This window comes from Heptranchias perlo, chromosome 8 (assembly GCF_035084215.1).
Source record: "Heptranchias perlo isolate sHepPer1 chromosome 8, sHepPer1.hap1, whole genome shotgun sequence".
NCBI classification, from domain to species: domain Eukaryota; kingdom Metazoa; phylum Chordata; class Chondrichthyes; order Hexanchiformes; family Hexanchidae; genus Heptranchias; species Heptranchias perlo.
In genome coordinates this window covers 41,635,945-41,649,467 of record NC_090332.1, presented here as the reverse complement: position 1 = coordinate 41,649,467, position 13,523 = coordinate 41,635,945, and the positions used below count along the sequence as shown (strand labels likewise).

The 13,523-nt window shown below is 43.0% G+C and overlaps 1 protein-coding gene across 6 annotated transcripts in view; it reads left to right on the top strand.

The window, feature by feature from the left end:
• Positions 1-13,523, top strand: part of LOC137324578 (girdin-like) — a 233,772-nt gene that overhangs the window by 140,427 nt on the left and 79,822 nt on the right. For all 6 annotated transcript variants that reach the window (XM_067989025.1, XM_067989023.1, XM_067989024.1 and 3 more), the window contains exons 14-15: positions 3,350-3,487; positions 7,671-8,741. In XM_067989025.1, the coding sequence (XP_067845126.1) occupies positions 3,350-3,487; positions 7,671-8,741 (1,209 nt within the window). The remainder of the gene's footprint in view (positions 1-3,349; positions 3,488-7,670; positions 8,742-13,523) is intronic.

Genomic DNA, 13,523 nt, shown 5'->3' with positions numbered 1-13,523 from the left:
TCAAAGGTGTTTTTTTGCACAAACTTTTCTACGAAGGACGGGTGAGGTGGAACGGTCCAACTGGATGGAGCGTTCCGTGGCAGTGTGGCCAGGCCCATCCTTCGCAACACCGGGGGCAGATAGAACCTCAGCACGTAGTGACATTTTGTGTTTGTGTACCGAGGGTCTATGCACAGCTTGATGCAGCCACACACAAAGGTGGCCATCAGGATGAGGGCCACGTTGGGCACGTTTTTTCCCCCTTTCTCTGGAGATTCGCACATCGTGTCCCTGGGGACATGATCCATTTTTGATCTCCAGATAAAGTGGAAAATGGCTCGGGCGACTGTCGCGGCGCAGGAGAGAGGTATGGGTCAGACCTGCGCCACGTACAGCAACACTAAGAGCACTTCGCACCTGATGACCAGGTTCTTGCCCACGATCAAGCGGGATCATCGATCCCACAGTCCCAGTTTCTGCTTGGCAATGCGCTCCTCCCAGTTGTTGGTGCATGTCCTGGCGCCCCCCCCCGAACCAGATCCCCAACACCTTCAGGTAATCTGACCTGACGGTGAAGGGGACAAAGGATCAGTCGGTCCAGTTCCCAAAGAACATGGCCTCGCTCTTGCTGCGATTTACTCTGGCCCCCGAGGCCAGTTCGAACTGGTCGCTGATGCTCGTCAATCTGTGGACTGACAGCTGATCCGAGCAGAAGACACTGACGTCGTCCATGTACAGGGAGCCTTGACCTGAGTGCCTCTGCTGCCTGGGATCGTCACTCCTCTTATGTCCACATCCCTCCTGATGGACTCGGCAAAGGGCTTGATGCAACACACGAACAAGACGGAGGAGAGAGGACAGTCCTGCCTGACTCCAGATTTGATCAGAAAGCTTTCCGATTCCCACCTGCTAATTGAAACTGCGCTATTGATGCCTGTGTAGAGCAGTTGGATCCAATTGCAGATTCGCTCCCCAAACCCCATTTTGGAGAGCACGAATCTGCCTATTTCAACACTAATTGGAAATCTCACTCAGAAGCTGGTATGGGAAATGTTTTAAATGTCACACTGGTTCAGCAGGACATGTTCTTTTTAGGTTGGACTGAGGCATGTTTTCAGGGTAGAGTGGGGGACTGTTACTTTGCAACTGGCTGAGCTTTATCTGAGCTGAAAGTTATTTGATACTAACACTGAGTATGTGAATGAGAAGCATTTCATTCTGCAGCACTAACGTTCTTCACCTTGAGCACAAAAATGTAAAAAAAACTGAAACAACAAAATTGGTCGAAAAGATGTGTTTTAAGAAGGCTCAAAAGAGAAGTAGAGAGTTCCGGAGAATGGATGAAGTGGCTTAAGGCGCTGCCACCAATGGGGTAAAAAGAGGGAGAGATGCATAGAAGATCAAGTCAGATGCTGATGAGGGCAATAGGATCATGAAACTGGTGGTGGTTGCAGAGGTAGGGTGGGGCAATGAGACCATGGAGGGATTTCAAGGTGAGGGAGAAGATTTTTAAATTCATTGCATTATTAGGACAAGGACCAGTGTAGATCAGCAAGGACATAGGATAATGGGTGATTGGACCTTAGTGCAGGAAAGAATACAGATGGCTATGTTTTGGGCAGGTTGGAATTATGGAGGATGGGAGGCCAGCAAGGAGGATGTTAACAAAATCAAGTCGGGAACGATAAAAGCATATATGAAGGTTCTGGTGGGAGGGCAGTGGGAATGAGATACAGGTAGAGATGGGCAATGTTACAGAGGTGATGCAAGCCGTCTTATTGATGGGTGGATGGAACGTGGTGTTTGAAGCTCAACCGTGGGTCATACAGGACATAAAGGTTTCACATGATCTGATCCAGGTTGAGAGAGTAGTAAGGGAGTGGTTTTGTGGCAGGTACCAAAAACAATGATTTCATTCTTTTCGATATTCAGTTGGAGAAAATTTTGACTCATCAACAATTTGATATCAGACAAGCTATCTAACAACAAGGGAAATAGTGGATAGGTAGAGCTGGGTGTCAGCATACAGATGAAAGTGCCTGTGGATAATCACACCTAGATTTAGCAGATAGATGAGGAAGAGGAGGGGGCGAAGTATAGTTTCCTGGGGAATTCCAGAGGTGACAGTGGACAGAAGGAGAAGCCATTGCTAGAGATGTGCTTTCTGCACTGGGACAGGTAGGAGTAGAAGCATGCAAGGGCAGTCTAATGCAGCTGGCCAGCAGAGGAGAGGCAATGGAGGAGGATAGCATGATTAGCCCTGTAAAACACCACAGAGAAGTCATGGAGGATGTCATTTGTGATTTTGGCCAGAAGGATCGTGAGGAGGGTAAAAGTGGAGTGAAAAGATTAGAACAGAACATTTTGGGAGCAGTATGCCTGGAGCTGGGATGCAACAATTCACACAAGGTTCTTAGAGAGGAAAGGGGGGTTAGAAATGATGTGGTAGTTGGAGAGGATAGAGGAGGGGAGCGGAAATCAGGAGTGGAGGCGAGTGCGGGCTTGCAGCTGCCCGTGGTTTTAATCTGGAGCCAGGAGAGACACCTGCTCCTCGTGGCTCCACATTAAGGTAAGTATAAAAATTTGTACTTGCCTTTTTTGATGGCATCCTCCAGCACTCCCATTAAGGACCGCTAGTTTGGCTGATGTGCGCATGAGAAAACCGACTACAGCATGCACAGCACATGCTGCGCTCAATCAAGATTGAATTTGGAAAAGGGGGCTTGAAACATGCGGTATGTCCACGATTTGCATAGAAAGTGGGCCTAACAGTTGTTTCAGGTGGGCGCCCTGGACAATTACAGGGCGCTCTAACCAATATGGCAGCAGTGCACTTCTGGCGCAGACTGAGCACAGACCATGTTGGACTCTTCAGCGCCCTTTTCCCGCCCGAAAAACGAGTGCTGCGCAATCGAATTTCTAGGCTAGTCAGTTCTCTACGAACATGAAAATTTAACCACATTCAGAAGCTGGTGAGTGGGACTCTGCATGTTCAGAGCTCAAACCAGTATATGTAGTATTATACTAATACAAGGTGAGCAACTTATGTTCAGTTTTGTTCATTTGTCTAACCAGCTGATTCCCAAGATATGCACAAGATGGAATGCAACACTTACATTTAATTTAATAGCTAGGCCTTGAATTAATAACATTGTCTTCGTAAGAGATAAATGTAAGTGACAAACCCATCTTATGTCTGGCCTAATAAACTTTACAGCTTATTTCTTACAAACAAAATAGTCAAATTCCTTATTGATTTTGTTTTAATGAAACATTAATGCTTTATCTTACTACTTCTTTTGCTGGTTGATGTACTGTAGAATTGCAGCATCTTAGGCTTTTTTAAACATTTTACTTCTTTCTGTTTTAGATGGAGAGGCTCCAGGGAGAGATCAGCAATGAAAAACAAAGTATGCAAAATGTTGAAAGTCTCAGCAACGACCTTATAAAAGAGAAGTCCCAGCTCGAAAAAACTATCGAAACCATTCGAGAAAATGCTGAGAGACAGGTAAGAACACATGATTAAGTGCATTTTCACAAACCATATTTATATTTTTTACGCAAAGCTCCATTGCCGTAACCTCATATTCAAATGGACAGATTGAGTGGAACTATCCTGTATGTTTATGCATATAATTAGTCTTTTAGCCCGGTTGTTCAGTAGCAGATAAAAGGTGATCATGACAGGCAGAACAACAAATATGACAACAAGATCACCCAGCTTGTAAAGCTGTGAATGAATAACTTCATCAACATTAAACCAATGCCTGAGATAGGTTAAAACTATCATTGGCTCAGTGCACTTAATTTGTACAATTTTATATTGTTATAGGTTGGATTTTGGCAGGTTTGGATGCAGTATGAGCTTCAAAGCCAATATAAATTGGATAATTGACATGATACCTTGTTAACTGGTGCTTGTGGCTACAGTAGGTGTCTCTAAGATTTTTGGTCTCCATGTAACATCATCCTGATCATTTCTCATTACCAAGTTCACATGGAATGCTAGGGATAATTAATTAAAACAAAAGGAGTTTATTAAGACACATTGCCTGGTGGTTAGTCAACATGGCAGGACGCATACTATTTGAAGGTAATACATAACACACATAAATAGTGCTGCTGTGACAAAGCTCAACATTGTATTGCTGAGCAAAGCTTTATATCAATAAAATTAAATTTTGCATTTTAGGTAAAGTAACACCTCTTACCATTTTAACACTAACATGAGACCTACTTGGTACAGAGTTGTAAGTCATTGCATCTGGTAGCCGTACACATGCTTTTACTGAGAGTGGGGAGGGAAGGAAGAGACTGTGTTAGACATTGCCCCCAGGTCTTTTATTCCTGTTTTTCAAATACTTATCCCATTCCCTTTTAAATGATGTCCTGGTCTCTGCCTCAATAGCCACTTGTAGTGATGCATCCCATGTTCTAAAAGCCTTCAGTTCAAAAACCTTCCTTCTCCCTTTCCCCTTGGTTCTTACAGTGTGAATCCTTGGTGTCCATCCCCTTGTTCCCCATTCACCCAGCAGTGGAAACAATATTTCACTATTTACTCACAGTAAAGTTCACAGGTTTTACTCATCCCTTTACTGGCTGCTGCTCTTTCTGCTGTGCTCCCACTCAGCACGTTGCTGCTGCTCTCAGCTCTGCAGGAAACGCCGAGGACCAATGGCTACCCCATTCCCCAGTCTCTCTTTCTGCCCTGAGCCCCCAATCCCCATTCATAGGAACATAGGATCAGGAGTGGCCCATTCATGCCCTCGAGCCTGTTCCACCGTTTAAGTTCCACCATTTAATTAGATCAAGGCTGATCTGTTCCTCAACTCCATTTCCTGCCTTTGATCCATATCCCTTGATACCCTTACCTAATAAAAATGTATCAATTTCAGTCTTGAAAATTTCAATTGACCCAGCATCCACAGACTTTTGAGGGAGAGAATTCCACATTTCCACTACCCTTTCAGTGAAAAAGTGCTTCCTGAATGACCTGGCTCTAATTTTAAAATTGTGACCCCCCCCTTACTCTGGATTCCCCCACCAAAGGAAATAGCTCCTCTGTATTCGCCAATCTCACTGCCATTTCTTGCCTCAAGCCCCAACTCCCCACTCTAATTTTAAGATTGTGACCCCCCCCCTTACTCTGGATTCCCCCACCAAAGGAAATAGCTCCTCTGTATTCGCCGATCTCCTTGCCTCGAGCCCCAACTCCCCACTCTGCTGTCACCCTGCCCCCTGGTCCCTGTTCATCGTCTTCCAATCCAGCCTCGCACCTCTCCACGCTCAGTTTCTCTCTTTCCCCCTCCCAATCCGACTCCTGGCTGTTCTCCACCAGTCGGTACTAAAGGGAGGCCGGCACTCTGCGCCTACCGAGCCGGAGGCTTCTCCTCAGGCAGCAACTGTTGACATCATGGAACGGGGTGGGGGGAGAAACGATGCTGCAGCGAGAAATGTAAAGGGCATAGTTCTCCTGGGCTGCTAGCAGCAGTGATCCGGAGATTCAGATCACATTCTGGGAGAGTCTTGGGCAACCGGAGATGGTTGGTAATCCTACTGAGGTGCTGCTGGATTTCGAACCCCCTCCGCGATCAGTCATCTGCTTGTCAACGCTCATTCAGCGCTGGCAGCTCATCAATGTTATTGTAATGAGGCCTGACCATTTCTATGGGGTTCTCACAGCTCTTCTGCTGAATTTACAACATACAAGCTGAAGAAACCCTGCGAAAATATCCCCCACTCCCATTTAACATTTGATTTGTTTTGATATAGCAGTTTAGAATCCTGGCTTCTCCTCAGTATTTTGAGTGTTACGGCTGTCTTTTGAAACTGTCAGTCAGTTTTTACTAGTTTTCTAGGTTGACATGTATGTATTAGCTGTCAGACTCTACCAGGAAAACCCATAAGATGACTTTCTTTCCCCAAGTCCTTAAAGCTTCCAAACATCATGGAGCCATCTACATTGACTCTTCAAATAACTTCTTAGCCCAATTATGAATTGTATGACTACAGCTTTGTCTGACCACCCTGCTAGTGATCTTCTTTCATGGCTTGGTCCCTGTCCGGAGGGACTGAGGTCCTCAAAGGCCTGTTTAAATATCACTTGTATGAAGCATTTTGTATTTCATTTCTAAAATGTAAACACTATTCCATATGTTTAAACTGGCTTTAATTGGATCTCTCTTTTTGATCATAATTCACACTCCTAACATTTCCCCTTATGCTGACAAATCTGCAGTCAGTGCCTGTTTGAGTTTATGCTTGAGCTATCATCTGTTCAATTAGAAATGCTTCTTTTGCTTAAACTCAACATTTGATTTCCTTATTATTCTTCAACAATACCTTATATATTTTGAATATTTCCAGTATATCCAAGATATATTCACAGTACATCAATAGATACAAGAGACTAAATGTAGGGATATTAGCGGGGAGGGAGCTGGGCCGCGTGTCAGCCGATCGCAGGGAGGGAGAGATCGCGGCAGAAGGTTTGCTTGAGGGACCGGGGGAAGCGCTCCTGCTCCTCCTGGTCCACAAGCAGTGCTGAAAAAGCACTTACCTACTTGATCCGGCAGCTCCCGCCTCCCTTCAGCTGCCGGGTTTCCCGAGCCCTGGGAAACCCGGCCCGCAGCTGTTAAATTCAAATGGCTGCCAAAATCTGAGGGTTACTCGGCCGCCGCCCCCAACCCACTGCAGTTAAACCAGAAATAGGCAAGATTGCGGCGGGTTGGGGTCGGCTTTCACATTATTAGCAATTTAACTCCTCCCAACCTTCTCCCGCCCGTCGTGGGGGAGTTAAAATTCCCCTCAATATTTCCCTTTAAAGTTTACCTTGTTATTCAAAATCTAAACTTGGAGGAGAATGTGTAAATTTAGTAATTCTAAGAAATTATTTGCATTTTGGATTAAGCACAGTATTAAATAGTGAAATATAAAATTGGAAGTTAAATGATTAGTCCATACAAAAGTCTTTGAACTGCATCAACTTTTCCCGCTTTAAGATAGAGTGTAGATTATCAATTAGTGTAGTTCTACTAATATTCCGCTTTAATTATCTTTTAACTAGTGAATGTGTGACGAGAGATTTATATTCAAGAGAAGAGCTGATAGTTCTCTAATAAAGTTTAGGCTAAAATATTGAGTGAAATGTATACGAATTATATCTAACCTCATGATTCGATGTCAATATGAATATCAAATCATGAGGTAATGTCTTTGAATATTTTTATATCCATCTTATTTTGTCACCATCTATGTCTACCTCAGTTACTGGCAATCTTTGTACAAGGAAAAACTGAGTGCTGAAATATGAAACGAAAACATGCTGGAAATGCATAGTGGGTCATTCATTTTCCATGGTTCCTTAGGATAGAAAATACAGTTGAATAGTTTGTCAAAACAAGAGCGAGTTTACCACAACTTCAGAAAAGCAGCCCCTCCAATATTAATGTACATTTTTCCATTTCCCACATCAGCCATCCTTTTGGCTTCTGAGTAAGACTGCCAAATTGTGGAAAGTTCATTATTGACAGTTTGCCCATTTGCTAGATTTCTTCATAGCTATTTCTGCTAGAGTTTCCACAAGAATAAAATATCTTGCATGGTTGTGCATATTGTAAAAGATTTGTAACAATGAAGTAATATTTTACATGCTTGAAATTAATTCCCCCCACTTCACTTATATATCCTAGATCAAAGTACTGGAGCAGGAAAATGAGCACTTGAACCAGACCATTGCATCCCTGAGGCAACGTGCACAGATCAGTGCTGAAGCTAGAGTGAAGGACATTGAGAAAGAAAATAAAATCCTCCACGAATCTATTAAGGAGACTAGTGGTAAACTGAACAAGCTAGAGTTTGAAAAGAAACAAATCCGAAAGGAGTTGGAACACTATAAAGAAAAAGGAGAAAGGGCAGAGGAACTTGAGACAGTTTTGAGTTGCTTGGAAAGAGAAAACGAACAGTTGCAAAAGAAAATTACTGGTCTAATAATTACATGTGAAAAAGTAGAGGTCTTGGAACAGGAGAACTCTGATCTGGAAGTGGAGAATAGGAAGCTGAAAAAGACATTGGATAGCTTGAAAAATCTTACTGTGCAATTAGATATCCTAGAGAAGGAAAACAACCAACTTGATGATGAAAATTTGCAGTTAAGGAGGGCAGTGGAGAGTTTGAAGTCCAGTGGAGTCAAGTTGGCACAACTGGAGCTAGAGAACAAAGAACTGGAAAATGAGAAAGAACAGTTAAAAAAGAGCCTGGATCTCATGAAGGCTTGTAACAAGAAAACTGAACGATTAGAAGTAAGCTATCAAGGACTAGATTTAGAAAATCATAGGCTCGAAAAGGCCCTAGAAAATAGCAACAAAAAGATTAATCAGTTGGAAAATGAACTACAGGACTTAGAAACAGAAAACCAGAGCTTACAAAGAAACCTGGAAGAGCTAAAGATCTCCAGCAAAAGGTTGCAACAACTAGAGAAGGAAAACAAACTGCTGGAACAGGAGACTGTCCAACTGGAGAAAGACAAGAAGCAGCTTGAGAAGGAAAATAGGAGGTTGCGCCAACAGACTGAGATCAAGGACTCCACACTAGATGAAAACAACATGACAATTTCTAACCTTGAAAAAGAAAATAAATTGCTTGTCAAAGAAATCAACAAATTCAAAGACTCTTACGGACGACTGAAAGATTTAGAAAAAGACAATAAAGAACTAGTTAAGCAGGCAACTATTGATAAAAAGACACTAATGACGCTACGAGAGGTAAGATGCTTTATTTTCTATGTTGGACAACATGTTTATTTTTTTTATTCGTTCATGGGATGTGGGCATCGCTGGCAAGGCCAGCATTTATTGCCCATCCTGAATTGCCCTTGAGAAGGTGATGATGAGCTGCCTTCTTGAATTGCTGTCGTCCATATAGTGAAGGTTCTCCCACAGTGCTGTTAGGTAGGGAGTTCCAGGATTTTGACCCAGCGGCAATGAAGGAACGGCGATATATGGAATATATACATAGACTATATGTCACAGATCAATGAATTCATGTCAGCATTACGATTGTTGCTGAGTTATGGACATAATAGGATAGATTTATTTTTCACAAACTATAAATTCCCAACACGTGTTCTTTTGGTACAATGCATAAAGTAGATACAATTTTGGCTGTCCACTATTTTATCCCTTAAACTGCCGGCAAGTCCAGGGAAATTGCTAATAAAGACAGAAAATGCTGGAAACACTAAGCAGGTGAGGGATATCTGTGGAGAGAGAAACAGAGTTAATGATTCAGGCTGATGACCTTTTGCCACAACTGGAAGATGTTACAGATGTACAGCTTATAAGCAAGAACAGCTGGGGAAAAGGGGGCAGGAAAGGAAAAAAGGAGAGGTCTGTTATTAGGTGAAAGGCAGGAGAGGATTGAATGACAGAAGTGATGTAAGGCAAAAATAAATAATAATGAAAGAAATTAGAGAAGGCTGAAAGTGCCCAGTAGAAAGATAAAATGTTGTTCCTTGAGCTTGCGTTGAGCTTCATTGGAACCATGCAGGAGGCCGAGGACAGAGTGGGAGTGGGACATAGAATTAAAGTGGCTAGCGACCAGAAGTTCAGGGTCGCACATGTTAACAGAACGGAGATGTTCAGAGAAGCGATCACCAAAGTTGTGTTTGATCTCCCCAATGTAGAAGAGACCGCATCGTGAGCAGCAAATACATTATACTAGGTTGGAAGAAGTATAAGTAAATCGCTGACTCACCCGGAAGGAGTGTTGGGGGCCCTGGATGGCGGCAAGGGAGGAGGTGAAAGGGCAGGTGTTGCAAGTGCATTCGATGCATTTGAAGGTGCCGGGGGAAGGAGAGCAGGTGTTGGGGGTGATGGAGAAGTTTATCAGAATGTCATGGAGGGAACTGTCCCTTCGAAATGCTGAAAGGGAGGGGAGGGAAAGTTGTGTTTGATGGTGAGACGGAGCTGGCGGTGGCGGAAATGATGAAAGATGATCCATCGAATGCAGTGGCTGATTGGGCGGAAGGTGAGGATAATGGGGACCCTATCATAACCCTGAGAGGGAGATGAAGCGGTGAGACCGAAGTGGAGAAAATGGGACGGACGCAGTCGATGGCGCTATCCACCACAGTGGGAGGAAATTGCGGCTGAGGGAAAAGGAGGACATTTTGGAAGATCTGGTGTGGAAGGTGGCATTGTCCGACCAGATGCGCTGGAGACGGAGAAACTGGGAGAAGCGAACTGAGTCCTCACAAGAAGCGGGGTGTGATTAAGGTAGCTGTGAGAGTCAGAGGGCTTGTAATCGATATCAGTGGACAGCCCATTTCCAGAAATGGAGATAGAGAAGTCAAGGAAGGAAAGAGTCTGGGAAATTGCTGCTTCCCTCAACTAGCTAGTTGCTTAAGTTTTCAGCTCGCATACTGCTGAAGCAAATATTTGTATTACAGTAATAAAACTAGACAAATATAAGTAGCTTTTCAACAGCAACAACTTGCATTTATGTAACACCTTTAACGTAGTGAAATGTCCCACAGTGTTTCACAGGAGCATTATCAGACAAAAGTTGACACTGAGCCACATAATCGGACAGGTGACCAAAAGCTTGGGCAAAGAATTAGGTTTTAAGGAGCGTCTTAAAAAAGGACAGAGGCAGAGAGGTATAAGAAGAAAATTCCAGAGCTTAAGGGCTAGATGGCTGAAGACATGGCCGCCAATGGAGGGGCAAAGGAAATCGGGGATGCGCAGGAGGCCAGAATTGGAGGATCGCAAGGTTCTTGGAGAGTTGTAGGGCTGGAGGAGGTTACAGGGTGTAACATTTGCAATTCGCCTGTCCTCTGGCAACCACCCCTGTATCGAAGGATGTTTGGAAGATTATGGCCAGTACCTCCGCAATTTCCACCTTTATTTCCCTCAGCAACCTAGGATGTATCCCATCTGAACCGGGTGACTTATCTACTTTAAGTACAGATAGCCTTTCTAGTACCTCTTTATCAATTTTTAGCCCATCCAGTATCTCAACTTTATCTTCCTTTACTGAGACTCTGGTATCATCATCTTCCTTGGTAAAGACAGATGCAAAGTACTCACTTGGTACCTCTGCCTCCATGAGTAGATCTCCTTTATGACTACTCTCCAGTCCAATGGCATAATTTGCATATTTAGGGACTAAAAAACTGCTATCTGCCTTCATTTAACAGCCTAGGGCGCATGCCTTCAGGGCCTCATTCCTTCGTCTTTCTTGCACACCTCTTTTCCTTCCGCCTCTCAATCTCACACCATCATCCCACATGTGTCTCTGTTTGTTCCCATGTGTTTTGCTTGCACCTCATCTTTTCCCTTTCTCGCTTCTTTCCTTTTTTGCTCGCTCTCTCACACCATCTTCTGTTGTGTCTCTCTCAAACTTTCACACACACACCTTCTCCATGTTTTTCTGTCTCACCTTCCCCTCTGTCTGTGTCTCTCACCTTCCCTTTACCATCTCTCTCTCACTTTGTCATGTGTCTCTCTTTCCAAAGGCCATACTAGATTTAGTGATGAGTAATGAGTCAGAATTAGTTAACAATTTAACGGTAAGGGAACACCTAGCTAACAGTGACCAGAACATAATTGAATTCGATATTAGGTTTGAAAGGGAGTCGGGTGAGTCACGAACCAAGGTTTTAAATTTAGGTAAGTCTGACTTTGAAGGAATGAGGCAGAAATTGACCACAGTAAACTAGGCGGAACTGTTCACGGATAAAACTACAGTCGAACAGTGGGAGGTGTTGAAAGAAGTGTTTGGTACAATACAAGACCTGTACATATCCCTGAAAGACAAGAGCTCTACTTGTGTAATTAAACAACCTTGGTCAACAAAAGATGTGAGAGATAGTATAAAACTAAAAGGAAGGGCTTATACAAATGCAAAGAATAGTGGAGATCCCGCGGACTGGGAGAGATATAAAGAGCACCAAAGGGATACAAAAGAGTAGTAAGAGCTGCAAAAAGGGAATATGAGAAAAAACTTGCGATGGATGTCAAGGACAACACAACATTTTTACAAGTTATTAAGAGAAGGAGAGTGACTAAGGATAATGTGGGTCCCTTAAAGACAGGCAGGTGATATTGTAATTGAAAATAAGGAAATGGCAGACTTGCTAAATAATAACTTTGTATCAGTCTACACTGTAGAGAAATAGGATAAAGTACCAGAGGTATGAGGAAAACTAAATATAAAATCAAGGGGAGGAACTTACTAGATTAATATAAGATTAAAAAATGATAATGGAGAAAATAATGAGACTGAAGATTGATAATTCTCAAGGGCTTGATGGTTTCCCCCCAGGTTATTAAAAGAAGTAGGTGAGCAAATTGCAGATGCTATAGTCATGATCTTCCAAAACTCTCTTGATTCAGGAATTGTCCCTTTGGATTGGAAAATTGCCAATGTCACTCAACAACAGCTTGCATTTTTATAGCGCCTTTAATGTAGTAAAACGTCCCAAGGTGCTTCACAGGAGCGATTATCAAATAATAACTGCGAGGAGGACTGTAAAAGACTTCTGAAAGATGTAGACCAGATAGCGAATGGTAGAGGCAATCTAATGTAGATAAGTATGAGGATGCATTTTGGGAGGAAAGAAAAGGGATGGAATATACATGCAATAGGAAGATGCTGAAGGGCGTGTATGAATAAGGAGACCTGGAGTTCAAATACATAATTCCCTGAAAATGCGAGTGCAGATTGATAAAGCTATAAAGACGACCAACAGCATTTTATTTTTATAAATGTGGGTACAAAGTACAAGAGTAAAGAAGTAATGATAATTTGTACAAAATATTTGTTGGGACATCCAAAGGTCAATGTGCAGTTTTTTGGGCACCCCATTATGGAAAGGACACTAAAGCCATAGAGAAATTACAGTGTATATTCATCAGGATGATGCCAAGGATGGGGAACTATATTTCTGAGGCGGGACTTGAGGCACTGGGACTATTTCCACTGGAGTAGAAAAGGCTAAGAGGAGATTTAATTGACATTATTAAAATTAGGAAATGTTTTGATAGTGAATGTGGAAATACTATTTCCTCTGGAAATTTCCTCCCTTGGGGAGTCATCAATTTAAAATTGTCAGTAAGAGAATGAGGAGAGAAAGTAGTTTACTTCTATGTAGTGGGCTGGCTGAAGAACAAAATAGTAACATAGGGAGTAATTTTAACCGGAAAGAACGGGTGGATTGGGAATGGGTGTGAGGTTAAAATAACAGCTTTTTGAAGCGCGACCGCAACGCGGCTCCAACTCGCCCACATCCGGGTTTAATGTGGGCGCGTTTGGATGCGAGCAGGCAGCCGAATCCTGGAAACCGCATCCCCAATTAATGCCGGCAGGCGGATCGTTAAAGGGACAATTTACCTAGTTGAAATACTTGAGGTAGGTAATTTTTTGTGAAATGAATTTTACTTCGCCTGCACGAATTTCCCATGGCTTCTGAATATCGGCATTGCGACGGGGACAAGGTGCAGCAGAAGTTGATTTGGCCCTTTAAACCTGTGATTGACACATCT